This window comes from Acomys russatus, chromosome 27, assembly GCF_903995435.1.
Source record: "Acomys russatus chromosome 27, mAcoRus1.1, whole genome shotgun sequence".
NCBI classification, from domain to species: Eukaryota; Metazoa; Chordata; class Mammalia; order Rodentia; family Muridae; genus Acomys; species Acomys russatus.
In genome coordinates this window covers 24,197,983-24,219,355 of record NC_067163.1, presented here as the reverse complement: position 1 = coordinate 24,219,355, position 21,373 = coordinate 24,197,983, and the positions used below count along the sequence as shown (strand labels likewise).

The window sequence follows — 21,373 nt, the reverse complement described above, 5'->3', positions numbered from 1 at the left end:
TAGTTGGTTTTTTTTGTCAACTTGACATAAGCTAAAGTCATCTAGAAAAGGAATCTCACCAGATTGGCCTGTAGGAACATTTTCTTGATTAATAATTGGTGTGGGAGGACTCAGCTCGCAGGAGGTTATGCCACAACTGAGGCAGGCAGTTCTGGGTTGTATAAGAAAGCAGGCTAAACAGTGGTCCTCCATGGTCCACGCCTCAGTTCCTGCCTTCAGGTTCCTGCCTTGAGTTCCTGCCTTCACTTTCCTCAGTGAGGTACTGCGAGCTATAAGATGAAATAAACTCAAGTTACTTTTTGTCAAAATGTTATAATTACAGCAATAAAAAGAATACTAGGACAACATGTAAAGGTAAAAGGAGAGAACTCCATAAAGTTGTCCTCTGACTTCTACATGGTATGCCTCTCCTCAGCCTGCTCTCTCTCTCTCTCTCTCTCTCTCTCTCTCTCTCTCTCTCTCTCTCTCTCTCTCTCTCTCCCACACACACACACACACACACACACACACCACAGAGAGAATAAAAAAGGATAAAGGAAGAAAACAAAAAAAAGGGAGGTAGCAATGTGGTAGTTGGTAGAGAAAATGGTCAATAATGGCCACTGGTGCTGGAAAATTGAAGCAAGAATAAAGACAGCTTTCGGATTTGGCACTGTAGAACCACCTAATTATCTTTACAAGAAAATTTCTGTTATTTGAGCCCCCGCTGTGTGCCATTTAAAAACAAGAAAGGGTGTCCTAATTCATATTCTAATGGGAACTGAGCCAAATAAACAAGTGGGTGCCCTGAAGAGGACAGCAGGCAATATGATGGGTATTACCATAAGAAATAGAATGGTTAGATAAGGTCCCTTCAGAAGCCAGGTGGAGTGTGGATCTAAATCTGAGCTTATGGGAGGGGGGAAGGGTCACTTTCCATCCCTCTATTGGTTCAGTGTAGAACATTTCTGTGACCTAATGTGTTACAGAAGAATTTGTCTACACAGCAAACAGTTCTCAACTGGACACCATTCTGCTCCCTGAAACATTTTAATTCTAATACATCTACTGGGAGATAGTGTCAGGTGTCATAGGTTCAGGGCTAATTATATACAGCTAACCCACACTTCAGATGCCTGTCCCAAATCCCTATAAGATTCACCAGCTCTCCAGCTATAAATCAACTGTTCCTAACACACACACACACACACACACACACACACACACACACACACTGCAAGAGTGTCTGGAATGTGCTTCAGAATAAAATAAAAAATATATGGAAGAGGCAACATAGGTAAAGAGAATAAATAAAGCAACATTAACTGATTGTTGAGAAGGGAAAGTTCCTCATGGTATACTGTCACAGCATGGTCGGGTGCTTTGTATTTAATTAATTCCTTGTCCCTGAGATTCTTACTGTTCTACGAGCAAACCCTCATGTACCACAAGTGATGCTGTGTGACCTTGCCTCCAAATTATCCCTGATTGGCTAAATAAAGGCAACACCTGGGCAGGGCAGAGGAGAGGTAGGCGGAGCTAAGGTTCTCTGACCTGGGGGACAGGAGGTTCTGTTGAGGGGGACTGAGGAAGGGAGAGTGACCGAAGAGGAGAAGAAGAGAGCAAAGTCACCTGGGTTAGTGTAAAGGAGAACCATGTCGCTGGAAGGACTTTGTTCTGAGGATTGGCTATGGAGAGAAGCAGCCTAGATGAAAAAGCGAATATTTATGGGGACTATGGATGGGAAGTAGCCCAGATCAGAATAATTAAAACAAATGGCGTGGGATGTGGAGCTGGGAGGTAACAAGGTAGCTTTGGGGGTTTATATCTGCCCAGCCCCAGAGTTTAAGGCACAATAAAAATGTAACAGGTATCTGTGTCTTTTATTGATATGATAGGTTAAAAATAACCACCATGATAATCATATGAATTAATAAGTATTAGTAGACATTTACTTCAACAGTATATAGGAGATTCACTTTACTATTGTTGATACTTTTCATAGACAGTATTTAAATTTTTTCCATAAAAGTTTTCTAAACAAAAACTAAAAAGTCAGTGTTTTGTATGATTTGGTCTGTAAGAGTTACCTAATAGTGATGAAAAAGATAATCAGGTACATCTCCTGTAAGGAATTGTTTATGCCTACATGTGAATGCCTGCAGGTAGGTATGTGCACCACCACATGTCTTCCTGGTACCTTCAGAGCCAGAAGATGGCATTGCATCTCCTGCAACCAGAGTTACAAGTGGTTATAAGCCACTATGTGGGTGGTAGGTCCTTTGCCAGGGCACCAAAGGCTCTTAACCAGTGGACCATCTGTCCAGCCCCAAACATATCCTAAAGCACTAGGTACTCAGCACTGCACACTAAACAAGAAGTCTCTCCTCTCGCCGCATCTCTGTAACTTGATTTCAGAGGTTAGAAAGTCATGAAAAGTAACAAGGGATCACTACTATATGAAACAAAGAACACTTAAATGATATAACATCAGCAAACATGAAGAGCTGAAAGAAGCTCCTGTCTTCCCTTCTAACGCCTACTACATTTGTATTCAATATAAATTAGGGGATTCAATTTAAGCCCAGGAGCTTCTGGAAGCTCCTTCAAAAAGCACTTTGTTTTGTTGTTGTTGTTGTTGTTGTTGTTGTTGTTTGGTTTTTGGAGGGTTGTTTTTGTTTTTTATTTAATAGCCTCTTACTTTTTTTAAACATTTATTTTATTATGCATACAGTGTTCTGCCTGCATGTACACCTGCACACCAGAAGAAGGCACCAGATCTCATTATAGATGGTTATGAGCCACCATGTGGTTGCTGGGAATTGAACTCAGGACTTTTGGAAGAGGAACCAGTGCTCTTAACCACTGAGCCATCTCTCCAGCCCACAAAGTACTTTTTATTTTTTATTTTTTTAAAGTACTTTTTAAAAATGAATTTCCTCTGAGCCAAGCTACAAGCTCTGAGACATGAACCTATCACTTTACAACCACACTCACCACCATTGATCAGCAATGTGCACTCATCCATTCTTGCTTTTTTTCTTTTTAATATAGGGTTTCTCTGAGTAGCCTTAACTGTCCTGAACTCGATTTGTAGACCAGGCTGGCCTCAAACTCGCAAAGATCCACCTGCCTCTGCCTCCTGAGTGTGGGGAGTAAAGGCACGTGCTACCATGCCCAGCCATTCCTGATTTCAAAGACGGAACACCACAAAACAGAAGGAAAGCAGGTATTATGGTGCATTTGAGATAGAATCATTGACTTCTCCACAATTTTATGTCTGGAGTGCACAATGCTAGAAGCATTAATGAGCATTTTTGGTCTTTCCACAATGTGGGATTATCAGAATTTATTGAATAGCAATAAATTCACAAAGTTTGGTGATTTTCCTTTTTATTGGGGGTGGGAGTGGTTCGAGAGAGGGCTTTTCTGTGTAGCTTTGGCTGTCCTGGACTTGTTTTGTAGACCTGGCTGGCTTCAAACTCACAGCGATCTCTGCCTCCTGAGTGCTGGGATTAAAGGTGTGCACTGGCACGCCCAGAGTGATTTTTTTTTTAATGATTTATTATTTTATATGCATTGGTGTTTTGCCTACATGTATGTCTGTGTGAAGGTGTCAGAGCCCCTGGAATTGGAATTAAGTTGTGAGCTCTCGTGGGTATTGGGAATTGAACCTGTGTGCTCTGGAAGAACAGCCAGGGCTTTTGACCACTCAGATATCTCTCCAGCCCAAACTTAGTGATTTCAATGGTAGTAATTTGCCATAAAATCTGCCTAACTTGGTATCTTGGGCTAGGAGAATTCAAGGTTTCTATTCCAATCTTAAGTATCAATATTAACTCAAATATCACACAGCATACAGAAATACACTTGTGTCTCTTTATACATAGACATGGATTACAGAAAGAATACATGTTAAAGAGGCCAGAGCAAAGTTCAAGTGGTTTCAGGAGTGGACCAAGTTTGTATTGCTAAGACAATGAATCAGACCGGCGCTGGCGGAAGTCGAGTTTGAGAAAGAAGCTACAGAAATCAGTTACAATGGGAACAAGCTAAACTGGATCCAGAGCAGGAAATGGAGGTCCCAGGTCCCAACAGATGATGAGGTGGACAGGTTGGCAGTGGAGTAGGCTGAGTCAACTGTGGGAAACAGAGTCGGGAAGTCCTTGGTCCTTCATACCCATCCACCAGGTATCCTGTGATAGGCTGCTGCAGACCCAGGCCACCACTTTATGAGGTTTACACAAGAGTTACACTCATTCCACAGTCTTTTCGGCCGCATAAATTCCTGAGCCTGGTTTTCCTGATATCTTAATATGCCCATGCCTCTCAGTTTCAATTCTCCCCAATTAATTTGGGGGGGGGGGGGACTCCCTTTTAGTCTGTGTAGGTACTAATTCAAGAAGTTCTTGGCTAGGGCCTGCAACAGCCCTGACTAACCCACTGACTTCTCTTCTCTCCAACGTTCCAAGGTCCCTGTTCCATTTGTTGGCAAAGCACACCTCCCACTCCACCCCCCAACACACAAACAAGCCAACCTCGTCTTTCCATTAAGAGAAATCTGTCAGATCAAACCAAAGGGCTATTTCCCACCGTTCCTAATTCCCAGGTATTTCTAGGAAAGAGGTTTTCTCTGCCTTCTCAGCCTCAACAGCTGAGACCTGCATGTTAAGCAGCCACAAGGCAGATTTAAAGGGGAGAGAATATTTCACAGGCTTAGCAAGGCTGGGAAGCCAAATGGCCAGCTGTGAGCGCCGACAAGGCTTTAACAAGAAGGGAAAGTGACTAGATGAAAGAGGTTTGGGCAGCTGGGTGTGGTGGCGCAGGAGGGCAGAAGACAGAGGCAGGTGCATCGCTGTGGATTCGAGACCAACCTGGTCTAACAAAGTGAGTCCAGGACAATCAAGGCTAAACAGAGAAACCCTGTCTCGAAAAACCAAAGGAGAGAGAGAGAGAGAGAGAGAGAGAGAGAGAGAGAGAGAGAGAGAGAGAGAGAGAGAGAGAGAGGAGTTTGGTCTTTCAGAGGGGAAACTAAGAGAAGATAGGGCTATTTTTGTAACATTTGTACAGACTCCAATTGCTGATGCTCACAGAGGCATCTGTCTCTTCGTCAGAAGTGAAAATATTTACAAATGGAAAAATTTGTGTTGCAAATACCTTTCTATGTAACACGGAGAAGTTCCTGTTACCTTTACGATGAGAAACTTACAGTCTACTTTTGTACCGAAGAGAGAAGCACAACCAAATCCCTCTTCTGTGTCTTTTTTTGTTGACTTCAGCTAAAGTAATCTTCGTGCCGCAGTGGTATATTTTGGAGTGGAGATCCTTCTTACTAGTGATTCTCTTAAGAGCAGTTTTTTGTTGTTGTTGTTTGTTTGTTTTGTTTTGTTTTGTTTTGTTTTGTTTTAATCTCCCTTTCTAGTCTGCAAACAACCTGAGGGCAGAAACTGCTCCCCGGCTTTGCACATCCTAATGCCGACTGGGTTTCCCAGCTTATGATGTGTGGGAAGCTTATGTAAATACATTACATCTCTCTGCGGGGAGCCCCCGCCCTCATCCCTTTTGTCACCAAGAGACTGCCAAGAGGAGGCATCTTTATTACCCCATCCGTGACTCGGCTCCCGGCACCCAAGTGGGAGGTGGAGAAGGTTTTATCCAGGGCCTGGATGTGTAGGAACCTAAGGAGAGAGGCAGAGACCACCCATTTCCCATGTCACAGACTGGCTAGTAGGAGGAGAAAGGAAGTAGCTGTGCAGAACGTGAAGGGATCCCGCAAAGGCATCGCCCGCCCGCGTCTTCACGAGCTCCTCACACACTCTTCCCGACACCGCGGGGACTTCAGGCCCGCGCTGCGTCCCGGGAACCACAGACCCCGCGCGTCCGAGCTGCCTCCGCAGCGGTGAAGGAAGGGAGGCTGGCCCCAGACCAACCCCGCGTGCCCCCCACGCCCCCGCGCGAGCCGCCGGCGGAAGTGCAGCGTCGTGCACTTCCGGGTGTTGTCTGGCGGCCACCGCGCGTCTCCGGTCTCCCGGCCACCGCCCGGGTCGTGGAGCCAGGAGCGACGTCACCGCCATGGCGGGCATCAAAGGTGGGCCTGGGGCGCGGGCCGCGGGCCGCGGGGACGGGGCCGCGGGGACGGGGCGGGGCGGTGTGGGGACGACACAGCCCGGCTCCTCTAGCGGTCGCGCTCCGCCCCTGGACCAGAACCGGGCAACCCGGCCACTGACGCGTTCTGCGCGAGTTTGCACCCGGAGACATGGAGGGCTGCAATACGAAGGGATGCCCGGCACGGCGGGCCAGTGTGATTTCCCACGCGAGGCACGAGCCCGGTCCTCTCCGAAGCCTGGGCTCTGCATCCACTCCTGGGATCCCGGTGCACCATCTTTCCCTACCTCTAAATCCGATGCATCTTGATGACATTCGGTGTTTGTACGATGCAGTATAGCCCGGATGCTAACCCAAAGTGTTTCTGGCTTCCTTTCCCCACAAGTGCACGCTGACACTTTTTTAGTTGTTGATTTTGGGGGTTTTGTTTGGTTGGTTGGTTTTGTTTTTAAAGATAACAAACATCTCGATGAAAGATTAGTTGTCTGTTCGTGTTTTCTTTAGAGAGAGGGGATGTTGCTCCGTAGCCTTGCCCTAGGGTTAGAAACAAAGTTTTCTGTTTACTTATCAGCAGATCGCTTTGATTTCTTGACCTGCTTTGTAGTACAGACTGCCTAGTAGGAAGTTAAAAACAGTTGGATAGTAATACCTGCACCTCGCCAGTAAGGGCGACTTTGGTGGAGCTTTTTCCCAGGGTCACACTTTCCTGATACCCTGTTTATTCTCGGTGCCTGAAAAACATTTCGTTTCTCAGATAGAACCTGTCATCTGAGCAACTAGGATACTTTCAGATCTCTTTTCGAGCTATAATAGACTCTTTCAAATCCGTCTGTGAGCAGAAGTTATTGTAAAATGCTGTAGCTCTTAGAATGTTGCCTATGTTTCTCTTTCCATTTCTTCGGTGTCATTAATGAGGGACTCTTTAAAAAGAAAGAAAGAAAGAAAGAAAGAAAGAAAGAAAGAAAGAAAGAAAGAAAGAAAGAAAATAGCTTTATGATTCTCCAAATCTGGGCAACGTTAATCTGGTGACAGTGACTCTGGCTGAATTTTATTTACTTTTTAAAGATTTCAATGAGTTTTAAAGTTACAATTGTTTATTAAGATATTTCTTCCTAGTGACCCTTATATTAAGGAGTGTTACTATAGAGACCATTATGTGTTTCTTGAGCCAGTTGCCTGTTACTTTGTGGTAAATTGTATTTTCTGTTAACTCTCAGACTGGGGAGCTTGAGCACTTCACCTGTGTCTCTGTAGTCACAGGACCATCATCACCTAGAGAATTCACTAGAAAATGTTTGCTAGGTAATTGGGCTGTTGCAGCCCTGGCCCTGGTTCATAGGCTTTAGGAGTAGAAACCACCCTCCTGTATGTTTCATCTTCCAAATGTTGCATCACTCAATTACTGTATGGCTTCTTACCTTCCTGATGTGTCACTTAAGACGCCATTTATATAAAATAAGCCACCTAGTTGGCCAGTGTCATAAGATTGGAGAAACATTACTGGTTTGGGGGGCACTTTGGAACAGTTTATTTACTCTTGTCAGCTTTTACCTGTCATGACTTAAGAGATGAGATGTCACGAGTTGTTTTTGAACATCTTTTTTTTTAAATTTTTTATTAATTTATTCTTGTGCCATCCCAATGGTTATCCCATCCCATTGAACATCTTTTAAATACTGAGTGATGGCTGCCAGGAAAAATGACCTAGGGTATCTTGATTCCCCCAAACAGTTCCACAAGGCTTGCTTTTTCCTATGTTGAGTATTTGAAAGGGATTGGATCTTGTATAAACACATTGGTAGTTTTATGGGCTGGAGAGATGGCTCAGCGGTTAAGAGTGCTTTATTCCTCTAACAGAAGAGCCAAGATCAGATCCTAGCCCTCCGACTCCCAGCAGTTCACAAAAGCCTGTAACACCAGCATAGTGGGCACCTCACTGGCACATACAAATACACACACCCATAATAAGAAAATATTTTAAAATAATTATTTTCTTACAGTATTGATACAGTAGCTGTAATAGAAGCTACTTGAGTTCTAAAATTTTTTTTTTAATCTTTTAAGTTAACTTTCTTTGTGTATTTACTTTTTGGAGACATTATGTAATCCAGGCTAACCTGGAACCCACAGTCAGCTTGCCTCGGCCTTCTTAACTAGGATTGTGGGCATGTGCCACCACAGTTAGTTTCTCATTGTCCCCTTCCCACCCCCTTCATCAAACTAGGTTTCAGTTTTAGTTTGGTTGTTTGGTTATTTGTTTTGTTGTTGGATTTTGTTTTGTTTTGTTTTGTTTTTCAAGACAGGGTTTCTCTGTGTAGCTCTGGCTGTGCTGGGAACTCTCTCTATAGACCAAGCTAGCCTAAACCTCAAAGATCTGCCTGCCTCTACCTCCCAAGTGTTGGGATTAAAGGTGTGCACCACAACCATTGTTTAGCCCAGCCCTGTTTTTATTTTTTTATTTATTTATTTTTAGAAGAGTTAAAATAGACACAGTGGCATCCCTTGGTAGTAAGCACCTCTCCTGCTGGGTTTGGAAGACAGAGCCTTATACAGCTCAGTCCCCTGGCACACACTGGAGAAGCCCCACCCCAGGATCCCCAACCCCACTGTCCCTCAGTTTCCTCCCCCCTCCCCACCCCCTGTTAGCACAGCCTCTGTTCTTCACGGGAACTGTTAAGACTGTATTCAAAGAATCTGGATCTTAATTTCTAAGAGTATAACCATTGGAGTCTGGAGTTCAGTAGTTAAAAGCACTTGCAGAGGATCCAGTTTGGGTCCCCAGCACCCACATGGCTGCTAGTAACTGTAACTCCAGTTCCAGGGGATCCAACACTCTCTTCTAGTCTCTGCAGGCCCCAGGCATACACATACATACATACATATGTACACACAAGCAGAACACCCATATACTTAACAAAATCTATTACAAAAAGATGGCTATAGATGTGTGTTCTCTTTCACAGAGCCTTGCTGACATGACTACAACACACTTATTAAAGAAAGACTTTTTTTTTCTCTTCCTGACTTAGAATGTTTCCCCGGGAGGGGGAAAGGGGGGCCCCCGCCACGCGGTGCAGCTGTTGACTGCATGCGGGTCTTTCAGTTACTTCTAATTTACTTCAGTGTGGGAAACAAGTATCAGACAGTTTCACTTTGTAAGACACAGTAACAGTGGTATGGTCCCTGTGGGGAAGAACCCCTTTCTGGGCTCTGCCTTTGGCTCTGAGCACAGGAACTGTTTACAAGTAGGACTGAGCTTTCCTTACAGAATCTTGATGTGTAGCCCACGCTGGCCTGGGGCTTGCCGTGTTCCACAGGCTCTCCTGGGCACCTGATCCTCTGGCCTCACCCTTCTGAATGCTAAGTCTGGATCGCTGTACCTCGCTTTAGATTTTGTTTTGATTGTTGTCATCTCGATGGGTTTAGTGTTAGTGGTGGTGGTTTGTCAGCTAGGTGGTTAGTTGGTGTCTTGTGTAACCCAGGCTAGCCTAAAGCTCTCTGTGTAGTCCAGAATCACCTTGAGCTCTGGTGATGTTTGCTTCTTCCTGTAGAACAAGTTATCGCCTGAGTAGATGACGTCTGGATAAGTTCTTTGTCTTCTATGTAATGTTTACAGTGGTGAACTTAGCTGTTTGCCAGCTGCATTTCAGGGAGTATAGTTCTTTTTTCTTCAGAATGTCTTTTTAATAGTGTCTTCAGTGTTGAGGGACTTGCTTGCTTTTTAGATATAGTTTCGGTCTCTCTCTCTCTTTCTCTTTCTTTTTCTCTCTCGCTCTTTTGAGATGGGTTTTTTCGTGTAGCCTGGCTGTCCTGGAACTCTATAGACCCGGCTGGCCTCAAACTCAGAGATCCACCTGCTTCTGCCTCCCAGGTGTGCACCATCACCGCCCAGCAGTCTTTCTTATTAATAGTAGGAAGAGCTGAGTTGAATACATTACTGAGGTGACTAGTTAGTGGCCAGGACACAGCGCTCCAGGAGGCTGCATTCATTCTGCAGCTGCCACTGAGTGTTTGGCTGGGCCATGAGTGTCAGAAACAGAAGAGGCACATTTGGGAAGGCCTGATGAACAGGACGCCATTGAGAAGTGCAGCTGCACTGAGCGAGGAGCTGCGTGCAGCTGAAGGCCCCAGCACACACGTGCACCTCTTTCTTCTTCCCTTGCCTGTCAGCCAGATGTTCCCACATCAAACATGCCGCATCAGGAACCTGCGTTCCCACTCCTTGCCCTGCCTGGACATTTGTTTTTTAATTCCTTAACTTCCTTCAGAATTCATGTTTCCTGAACAATCTCACTTTCTCATTAATTTTTTGTTGTTGTTTGTTACGTGTTTATTCGACACCTAGTGCCAGGCACTACACAAAATCCTGAGGAGACAGAGGTAGATAAAACAGAAATTCATTCTTAAAGGGTTCTCATCTTTTTTAAGAGACCGTATAGCTGGACACATACCCAGTTCAGGGAACACAAAGCAATTAAAGTGAGAAATGCTTAGGTGAGAAGGTTGAAGGTGGCCACAGGGGGACTCAGCAGCCATAAAATTAATGCAGACTCATTGTTTGCCTGGTTACTTGTTAATCTGTTTTTCAGATAGGATCTCAAGTAACTTAGGCTGGCCTTGAACCCCAATCCAATACATAATCAGAGCTGGCCCTTAACTCCTGATCTTCCCTGCTTCCACCACGTTAGTCCGAGGATTACCAGAGTACACTGCCACACCTCCTCCTCGTTTTTTTGTTTTTTTTTTTTTTTTTTAATTTTATGGCCTAGCATGATGACTTATCAGTATGTGCACACAGATAGCATACAATAAAGAAAATGTGATAACCTTAGAGGCGGCTTTATTCTCCCACCAGAACGTAAGCACCGTGAAAGTAGAAGCATTGTGCCCCCACCAGCACCCCACCACCACCACCACCAAATCCTCAGGGCAGTGTCTTCAGTGCAGGAACCATGTGGCGCACATTCATTGCTCAGTGTATTTGTTATAGGAATAAAAAAGTGCTGTTTATTTATCGAGGAGTCCTGGGGGTTGAATCCAGAGCCTCAAGCACACAAGGCAAGAACTGTACCCCTGAGCTAGTCCCTAGCCCCTCCATAAATCAAGAAGAAATCAATTCAGTCGCAGAGTTGGTGTAGCTTTGAGGACCAGATGACTTCTTGAGTTGACATCTGAAGGGAGTCATAGCTGGAGGAGAGGCAGAGGAGGCCGGGCACTGGAGCTCCAGGAGCTTGAGGGAGCCAGTGAGCTCCTTGCTGGGGCCCCAGGATATGCCGTGTGTTTGGCTTCAGTCAGTGTTTCCTGAATAAGGAATGAAACTCTGGACATAGGATGGCAAACATGGTCAGAGGCCTTGTAGATGAAGGAGTATAGGAAAGAGAGCCATGTAAGAAGCCAACAGGACGCCGGGCGTGGGCGTGGTGGCGCACCACGCCTTTAATCCCAGCACTGGGGAGGCAGAGGCAGGAGGGCGAGTCACTGCGTGTTCGAGGCCAGCCTGGTCTACAAAGTGAGTCCAGGACAGCCAAGGCTACACAGAGAAACCCTGCCTCTAAAGAACCAAAAGAAGAAGAGAAAGAAGCAGCAGCAGCCAGGAAGACATTGCTGTCTATGTGGCAGAGTCAGGGATTGTAGACAGGACCCCAGGGACAAGAGGGGAAATCTGTTCTCCTATAGTTACTGTGTTCCCTGTAATCCTGAAATGCTCTGCTTAAAATAAACATTTTAAATAAATAAATGAAATAAACATTGCATTAGCTTTTTTTCCACTGTTGCTGGAAATATAAACTATACTAAGGTTAAGAACTAAGTATACCCTGTTCATAGTGCTGTATTCAGCACTCCAGCTGACACCTAGTCAGCCAAGACAGTGTCAGCAGCCATCTTGTCAATACTATTAGGCAGCATCTGACCCCTTCCCCACTAATTTTGGTTTGTGTGCTGCAGTTTTTTAACCTGGTAAATTTTAGATCTTCACAAATGTTTTGGATTTTAACTTTCCTGTTAAGGTTAGATTGTACCATGTTGTTTGGTTTTTTTGTTTGTTTGTTTGTTTGATTGATTGTTCTTTAATGTGCATTGGTGTTTTGCTTACATGTATGTCTATGTGATGGTGTCAGATCTTAAAGTTACAGGCAGTTGTGAGCTGTCATGTGGGTGCTGGGATTTGAACCTGGGCCTCCAGAAGAGCAGTCAGTGCCCTCAACCACTGAGGCATCTCTCCAAACCCCTTTACCAGTTTTTTAAAAGTTACTTTCTGGGCCTCTGAAATGGCTCAACGGGTTAGAAGGAGTGCCTGCAGCTAAGCCTGATGACAGAGTTCAGTCCCCAAACCCCACACAGTGGAAGAACAGTCCCTGCAAGTCTGGCTCTGACCTCCACATGCACACACCCTAAATAAATAAAGTTAAACAAGAAATGTAACAAATCTCACCAGGTCATTTTCTTAGCCACAGAGGATGCAGAAATGCAAGCTATGTAGAAAAATTGATTACCTTTCTCTTGGTTGAAATCTAGGTTGTTAATTATACACAATAAAGTTGTTTCTCACTTTGAAGTATACCAGCCATATTCAGAAAGCTTCAGGGTGTCTCTTACTATAGGAGGCATCTCCTGTGCTGTGGTGAGAGGGTGGTACCCAGTCCACATCAGGCTACACTGTTATCCCACAGACCTCCTAGGGTTTAGAGAGCCAGAAACAAAGTAACTGTGTTTCTGTAAAAAAGACTAATATTAATTGATTATAATAACTAACTCCAGGCCAGACTGGTGGACTGTGAAGTCTATACAGCAAATCTCTTTCATGTCCTTAAAACTTAATAATAATAACAAGCATAAATCTGTAATCCCAACACTTGAGAGGCAGGTCTTTGTGAGTTTGAGGCCAGCCTGGTCTACATAGCAAACTCCAGACCAGCCAGGACTATACAATGAGACCCTGTGTAATTAAAAACAGCTAATTTTTTTTTTAATTTTTTGTTTTGTTTTTTGTGGATTTTTTTTTAAGATTTATTTATTTATTATTATGTATACAGTGCTCTGCCTGCATGTACCCCTACAGGCTAGAGGAGGGCATCAGATCTCATTATAGATGGTTGTGAGCCACCATATGGTTGCTGGGAATTGAACTCAGGACCTCTGGAAGAGCAGTGAGTGCTCTTAACCTCTGAGCCATCTCTCCAGCCCAAGAGCTAATTTTTAAATAATTAAAAAGAAAAAAATAAGCCAGGTGTGGTGGCTCATGTCTGTAATCCTAGCACTCAGGGAGGCAGAGGCAGGTGGATCTCTGTGAGTTCGAGGCCAACCTGGTCTACAAAGCGAGTCCAAGGCAGCCAAGGCTGTACAGAGAAACCATGTCTCAAACAACAAAATTAATAAATTAACAAACTGACAAGCTACAGGTACTCTTGGGCAACTTTTCTTCCGGTTTTGTCCTTTTGTGTTTCTGTTTTACTGAGGCTTTCCTGCCTCGCTTCCTGCCCTTACTGTGTAACTATGTTGGTGAGGCTTCCCTGCCCCTCTTGCCTGCCATCCCTGGTGAGATGTGAGTAGAGGTCAGAGGTCATCTTAGAGCTGACTATCTTCTTCAGCTTCCATATAAATTCCAGGAATTGCCATCACCTTGTGTGGCAGTTGCTTTACTCACATGTGGATTGAGTACAATGTTGTGGCGGATGGGCGGTAATTCTGTGTGCCTGAGAAATGGGACCAGTAACTGGGGAGTGTGCTGTGTGCTAGCAGTAGGTCAAAACTGGTACACAGGTAGTCTTCCTTATTGGGAGTCCTTGGAACCAAGTGTATGTCAGCGGTGGATTTCCTCACATTTGGGAATATTTGAATTTACATCCTGAGATATTTGGGGTATGGGTGCATATTTGAGACAAGGTTTCCGCTATGTATCTCTGCCTGTCCTGGAACTCACTATATAGACCAGAGTTCCGCCGGCCCCTGCCTTCCTAAAGATGGGGTTAAAGGCTCGTGCCGTCAGGCCTGGTTGACATGCCAGACTTCACAGCCTTTCCAGGGATTAAGGAGGGTGGGTGCTCAACCTCTAACACATGGTTTTCTTTTGAGGGTGCTATATTTGAAGCTTCTCTGAAACTATGTAACTGGTAGCTTTGAATACAGTTCACATGTTTGGGGGGTTTTTTGTTTGGTTTTTTGTTTGGTTCCTTTGGTTTTTCGAGACAGGGTTTCTCTGTGTAGCTCTTGGCTGGCCTGGACTCACTTTGTAGACCAGGCTGGCCTCAAACTCACAGAGATCTGCAAGCCTCTGCCTAAAAGTATGCACCACCACCACCTAGCTTGTTTTGTTTTTTGCTGACCTTTAGTTTGTAGTAATCCTCCTGACTCTGTGCTGAGATTAAATGTTCCCTTTTGGTTTTGTTGTTGTTTTGTTTTTTGTTTTTGTTTTTGTTTTTTGAGACAGGCTTTCTCTGTGTAACCCTAGCTATCCTGGAACTCACTGTTTAGACCAGGCTGGCCTGGAACTCAAAGATCCACCACCTCTGCCTCCTAAGTGATGGGATTAAAGGCGTGCACCATCACCACCTGGTTAACAGTTCACTTAACAACTTGAATTTCGAGGGGAGGTGGAGTTTGCTTCTCTTCTGGGATTCCAGGTCCTGCTTAGCCTGGTGCAGGTATGAACCAAGACTCAAGGCTTTACTGATCTCTACACCTTTTCTTTGGTTTGCAGCTTTAATTAGTTTGTCCTTTGGCGGAGCAATCGGGTTGATGTTCCTGATGCTGGGATGTGCCCTTCCCATATACAAGTATGTAATGTTTTTTCCTTTTGGGGTGTTTAAAAGTAAAATTCTTCTACTAAAGCTTTGACATGCTTTGTACAAGTAATACAGAGAAATGTTCATTTTCCAGTGTAACCCTTTTCTGAAGATCATCACTTGAAGTTTATTTGTAAAGATCCTAGAATATCAGGGCAGCGTGATTTTTGGCCGTGACCTACTTCTGCGATGGCCTGGTGACAGAAAGTCAGCTCTGCTGCTTGCCGATAACACGCCAACAAAGGCTAAAGTGTGTTTTACGGAAAATAACACAGGCAGCTTCTGAGCCCAGCTAGAGATTGCTTTCCCTAAGAGCTTTCTATTGAGGCATTGCCTCGAGGCGTAGGTAGCGCATGCTGGCCTCACTCACACTCTGCCTGCTCCAGCCTCCCAGGGTCTAGAATTCAAGGTGTCATCACCATGCCCAGTGTAGAAAACTTGTAACATTACTATTTAAGTAGCTTAGTTTTACAAAAGACGGATATGCGGGGGACCACAAACACGAAGAGAGACTTGTATATGCTGATAAGCACATGAAAACATACTGAGCCCCACTCAACACTACAAGATAAAGGAAGTGGTCTGGCAGGCACTGCTGGGTGCCAGCAGGAACTAAGTCTTGGTGGGGGAGGGGGTTAGGCAGTAAGTAGGTGCAGTTTCTGGGAACCAGTGGCCTGTACCTTATAGTTCCTCGAACTGGCCCTCCCCTTCTTAGAAATCTGCATACAAATCCACTTGCAAGTGCTGGCAAACATACAATAGTAGGTAAGAATATTGCTATGTAGTTGCCATGTCTATAATAGCAAAAATGAAAAACTGATGACATCACAAATGCCCATCCAAAGCTAAATCATGGGGTGTAGTTGATAAAGCACTTGAAACAGAAACATGCGGACCTGAGTTCAAATCCCCAGGCCCCACGTATTGTGTGAGAGTGCATGTCTGTAATCTAGTGTTGTTCCTATGATGAGAGGAAAGTGAAGACAGGAGAACCAGTAAGCTTTGCAGGCCAAGTTGCCTGGTGTACGTATCAGCAAACAAAGATGCATCTCAAACAATGCAGTAGATAAGAACTGACACCCAGACCTGGCGTGATGGCGCACGCCTGTAATCCCAGCACTAGGGAGGCAGAGGCAGGTGGATCTCTGTGAGTTCGAGGCCAGCCTGATCAACTAAGCCAGTCCTGGACAGCCAAGGCTACACAGAGAGACCCTGTCTTGAAATGACCCCCCAAAAAGACACCCAAGATTGTTCTCTGACATCCATACACTGTGGCACGTGAGCACCCACATTTACACACACACACACACACACACACACACACACACACACACACACATTAAAATGTAGAGGGTGGAGAGAGAGTTCAGTTAGCAAAGGGCTTGCTGGAGGAGCATGAAGACTGATTGCAAAACCCCTAACCACATCCATAAGCGGAGTGTTGTGGGCTGTTCCGTAATCCCAGCGCTGGGCTGTTTGGCAAGCTCTGGGCCAGTGAGCGACCCTGTCTCAAACAAAAGGAAGCAGTGTCTGAGACGGTTGTTCCCTGACCCCCGTACCAGCACCCATGCACGCATGTACACACACCACCCCAGCCAAGCATACACGTACCCCCCAAATTAAATTACTGTGCATCCTTCAGTGACAATACAAATTAGCCTTAGGAACTGAGGAAGAATATAAATGTATAAGTGCTAATATATAGAGGTTCACCTTGGTATACACCTTGTGTATGACTGTGGAGGGTCCACAGGAAGCTCCTTAGAAAAGCAAAGTAGGGATTGGAAAGCTTTTGGTTTTTGATTTGTGTGTGTATGTGTGTTTCTGTATTGTTTGAATTTTTCTTTTCTTAAGCATACATTCCACTTACATTTTTTTTTAAACTTTCTTAAAATGTTTTAGAAAAGAGTAATAAAAGCTGGGTGGTGGTGGCACACACCTTTAATCTCAGCATGTGGGTTGGGAGGCAGAGGCAGGTGAATCTCTGTGAGTTCGAGGCCAGCCTGGTCTACAAAGTGAGTACAGGACAGCCAAGGCTACACAGAGAAACCCTGTCTCGGGGGAAAAAGAGAAGAAAAGAAAGAAATTAAGAAAAAAAATACAAGGGCTAGAGAGATTGCTCAGTGCTTAAGAGCACTGGCTGCCCTTGCAGGGGGCCTGAGTTCAGTTCCCAACACCTACCATCTGTAACTCCAGTTCCAGGAGATACAGCACCCTCTCCTGACCTCTTCTGGTACTGTATGCACATGGTGCACAAACATTCATGCAAAACACTCATAGAAGAATAAATCTAACCCAGCAGTAAGAGGCAGAGGCAGGCAGATCTCTACATTCAAGGACAGCCTGGTCTACAAAGTGAGTTCCAGGGCTCACTTCCAGCGCTACACAGAGAAACCCTGTCTAGAAAAATGAAAAAAAAAAAATGTTTTTAAAAAAGAAAACATAGCGGATGGCTCTAGCAAATTTCCACTGTGTATGAAGTTAAGCTTGTCAATTTAAAGATGGTTTGTTTCTTGTAATTTTTTTAATAGACCGCTAAAACATGACAGCGAGGTGGGAGGAGCTTCTCTGTCCCCTTCACTGCAGTCACCAAAGCCAGAAAGTGGCATCTGCACAGCACGATTAGCAACCGGCTACAACTCGCTTTGTGATACTGTTTTCAGTTATGGCCTATATTTTGATTTCAACTAAGGGAAGCATGAGTGTTTTAATATTGTGCCATAATTGAATACAGGGATGAGCTGACTATTTGCTTCTCACATGAGCTTGTGGCTTTGATGTCAGCTGGAGCCTATGCGATATCTTGTAATATTCCTCTAGCCTTTAAACAAAAGCATATTTAGTCTATCGAAGAGTGACACAGTTGACAAAAAAAACTACATTAACTCCTGTTTCTTTTCCAGCCAATACTGGCCCCTCTTTGTTCTGTTTTTTTACATCCTTTCACCCATTCCATACTGCATAGCAAGAAGACTCGTGGATGACACGGATGCCATGAGCAACGCTTGTAAGGAGCTGGCCATATTTCTCACAACAGGCATTGTCGTCTCAGCTTTCGGGCTCCCTGTCGTATTTGCCAGAGCACATCTGGTGAGTTGCCATACTCCCTGAGTACTTTTACATCAGACTGCTGTTGGTTTTGGTTTTGGTTTTTTTTTTTCCTTAAAAGTTTTGTTACATAAAAGAAAGCTGTGCGACATCAGGATGAGGAGAATGGATAAAACCCTCAGCTCTCTGTCCTTGCTGTCAGGCGGAAACTGTTGGAAGGCGTAGCTTGGGTCTGCAGCAGAGACAGCACAGTAACTGTTCGGCGTGCATCAGTAGGCCTGCCCTGTAAAACCGAAACCCATGGTTGTCAACCTCGCTAATGCTGTGGCCCTTTAATACGGTTCTTGTTGTGGTGGTGGTGACCCCCAACCGTAAAATTATTTGCATTGCTACTTCATAACTAATTTTGCTACTGTTATGAATCATAATATAAATATCTGGTATGCAGGCTATCTGAAGTCTGACCCCTGTAGAAGGGTCATTCAACCTCCCCCACAAGGGTCATGACCCCCAGCTTGAGAACCACTGACCTAAAGCATAGAGGCATGAAAAGGTGCACAGACATGTCTTCATCACGATGCCTAGAGCTCAGTCTCTGCTCTGAACAAGACTTGTAGACTAACAGTAACTTCCTTTGTAAGCAGTAATTGTAGAATCCTATGTGAGGCTAGGAATCCAGGGGAAGGGCACATCCTGGCTCCACAGGGCCCTGCCATGGACCCTCAGGACGCAGACAGCCAAACGAAGCTACAGTGGTCATCATCAAAGCTAAGCCTGCTCTGGAATAATTATCACCTCTTAACTCTCAATTCTCAACCAACCATTGGCAAATAAACATACGTAGAGAGTGTGGAGTGTTGTACTGTCATTACAGCCACAGTGCTTGGGATCGCGATTGGCCCATACGCAGAGTGTAGTTTCGCTCCCTGTTGCGCTTGCTTTGCACGCCTACTGACTGTGTCTCTTCTCCTGCCGTAGATCGCATGGGGAGCTTGTGCACTCGTTCTCACGGGAAACACAGTCATCTTCGCCACTATACTAGGCTTCTTCCTGGTCTTTGGGAGCAATGATGACTTCAGCTGGCAGCAGTGGTGAAAGGAGCTGCAGAACTGGTGTCACATGGACTTCTGTCGTCTGTTGGCCGTCCGTGCGCAGGAATGGGGCCATGAGACTGAATTATGTAGCGAGCCTCTGGGGGTGTCCTAGGTGCTCCCTTCTCACAATTGTACGCCTACTGTTTCCACAGGGACTTGCTAAGGATTAAAAGGATTTTCTCTTTTGGAAAAGCTTGACTGGTTTCCCACTTGTCTGTACCCTGCTGTCCTTGGTGTCCTGCTGAATCTAGAATACTTACTTACGTGTTTTCCCTGTTCGGTTGTTTTTAAGTCAGTATGCAATGTTAAACATTTTTAAGATGTAATAACCATTTGCGTTGGTTTAGGAATTCAGAACTTCTGGCTGTATTATGGGCTAGAGTACATATTTTCTCTAAAAATCAGTTAATCTCCATTATAAAAAACATAGGTGTGTGCATATAAGTTTTCATTCAGTCAGGGTGCTCCCAGGGGAACGCAAACATTCAGAGCGCTGACACACCTTATATACTATTCACTCAGTGCAAAGATAGCTGCATTTATACCTCAGGCGGGCCCAGTAATACTGCCCATGCCCTCCACAAGGGTTGCTGGTTTTACTTGTAGATGGTGTTTTGTGAATTGAAAATTATTTTACAGAATTGCTACAGAAGCGCTCTTTTCTCCCAATTGTTAGAAGAAGTTATGTGAAACTTTAAGGTACAAGTGTAAAAATAAGTTTGGGGATACAATTTATATTTGTGATTATTTATTATGGTCAAAGCAGGGGTTGCTGTGTGGGGAGACGTGACATTGAAATTCGCTGTTTGAGCGCTGTTTCCGCTCACAGTGACAAGCCTGGTGCCCTGTTAGCCGCTCACAGTTCAGAGGATGGAATGGGCACACGTGGGACAGCTGTGTGTTTGCATTGTACTCAAAGCCTCCCTTCTGCTTCTTCCTTTTAACTTATTTTGTACATTGTATATATTAAGTAAAAGAACTTTTCAAATATAATTTAATAACATTTAGAAATGTCTGACTACTAGGAAAATGATGCTATGCTATACATTCAGAATTCCCCTTCCCCCTAAAGCCTCACCGCAACTCCCAGGTGACTTGTTGGTCCTGCAGGGAATCCAGGAACAAACGGTCCTGAGACCCAGACCATGATAGGCTCCTAACATATATAGCGCGTGTAATTTAAAAGCACGTAAGGCAGGTGTCTTGTGTACCTCTTAATTGTCTGAGGTCCAGCTTCATCATGGTAGATCTGCTGTTGTAAAGGTATTCATTGTATGAAGTAATATAGAGTGGCCAAATTTAGCTGTGTTGCAGCTTCAAATAGAAACCCAACCAAAAACGCACCAGTGGCCAGGCTTGACCAAATCGTAGCGGTCATTTGCATCTGCGATTCTCAGCACTTAATCCAAGAGCTGGTTATGAAAATGTTCGCATTGATCCAACAGTATTTTGTGAGGTCATTTGTATGTTTCTTCAGTCTGCTTATATTAAAAAAAAAAAAAAAGTTCTGCCTTTAGCAGAAAATGAGTAACCATGGCAACTGTCTTTTGTTGTTTGTCTAGAGTTTATTTCTCAAAAAAAAAAAAAAAAAGGAAGGAAGAAAGAAAGAAAGAAACATACATGAAGTTTGTTCAGCTTTTAAATAGAGATGCCCAAAGCTGAAGTTTTTTCTTTGGTTTTTTTTGGTTGGTTGGTTGGTTGGTTTGGTTTGGTTTGGTTTGCTTGTTTGTTTGACCTAACCCATGTTTCATTACCTTCAGCTGTGGTGTGGGATGAAATGTCCAAATGTAGCTGTGCCATTTGTGGGTTAGATCAAAAATGGCTTGCTCACTAATGACAGTGGAGACTCACAGGGGAGGATGTATGTGTGTGCACACAGTCAGGGTGGAGCAGGAGGTTCCTTCTCTGGCCCTCCCTCGTTTTCTGGCCCTTCACACATGCAGGGCACTGCGCTTGGCCACAGACTCCTTTTCTAACAGCTGCGTAGTCTTTCAGTACTAACTTCATCAGCAGCATTGTGTGTCTGTGCACGGCACTGGCTTCACAGCCCCATCTCTGGTTTCTCAGCTAGTTAAGAGTTTTTTCATGAATATGCACCAATACAACATTGCCATTCTGCTGTGGAGAGAAAGAAAACTTTTGATGGTGAAACAATAAAGATTTTTAAATATCCATCTTAGCTTGTGGATGTTTTCATAATAAAAGTTCAGTCTCTGAAGTGCAACCCATTTCATAATGTGACACAGAGCTAGACATGGTAGCAGGTGCCCGTCGCCTCAGGACTTGAGAGGAGTACATGGGGCTGCCAGGGACCCTGTCTAAAAGAATCATATAAAATAGGAATGTGCTAGAAAGCAAGCACAC

General features: G+C 44.5%; 1 protein-coding gene across 1 annotated transcript; it reads left to right on the top strand.

The window, feature by feature from the left end:
• Positions 1–5,914: 5,914 nt before the first annotated feature.
• Leprotl1 (leptin receptor overlapping transcript like 1) lies at positions 5,915–19,449 on the top strand. Its single transcript, XM_051169410.1, has 4 exons — positions 5,915–6,067; positions 14,783–14,858; positions 17,771–17,957; positions 18,894–19,449. Exons 1-4 carry the CDS (start codon positions 6,052–6,054, stop codon positions 19,008–19,010), a joined length of 396 nt encoding a protein of 131 aa, XP_051025367.1. The 5' UTR covers positions 5,915–6,051; the 3' UTR covers positions 19,011–19,449.
• Positions 19,450–21,373: the final 1,924 nt, after the last annotated feature.

Excerpts from the sequence above, each read along its gene's own strand:
- Leprotl1 (XM_051169410.1), top strand. Across the intron at positions 14,859-17,770 it reads TGTGCCCTTCCCATATACAA|CCAATACTGGCCCCTCTTTG; the intron begins GTATGTAATGTT and ends TTTCTTTTCCAG. Across the intron at positions 17,958-18,893 it reads TATTTGCCAGAGCACATCTG|ATCGCATGGGGAGCTTGTGC; the intron begins GTGAGTTGCCAT and ends CTCCTGCCGTAG.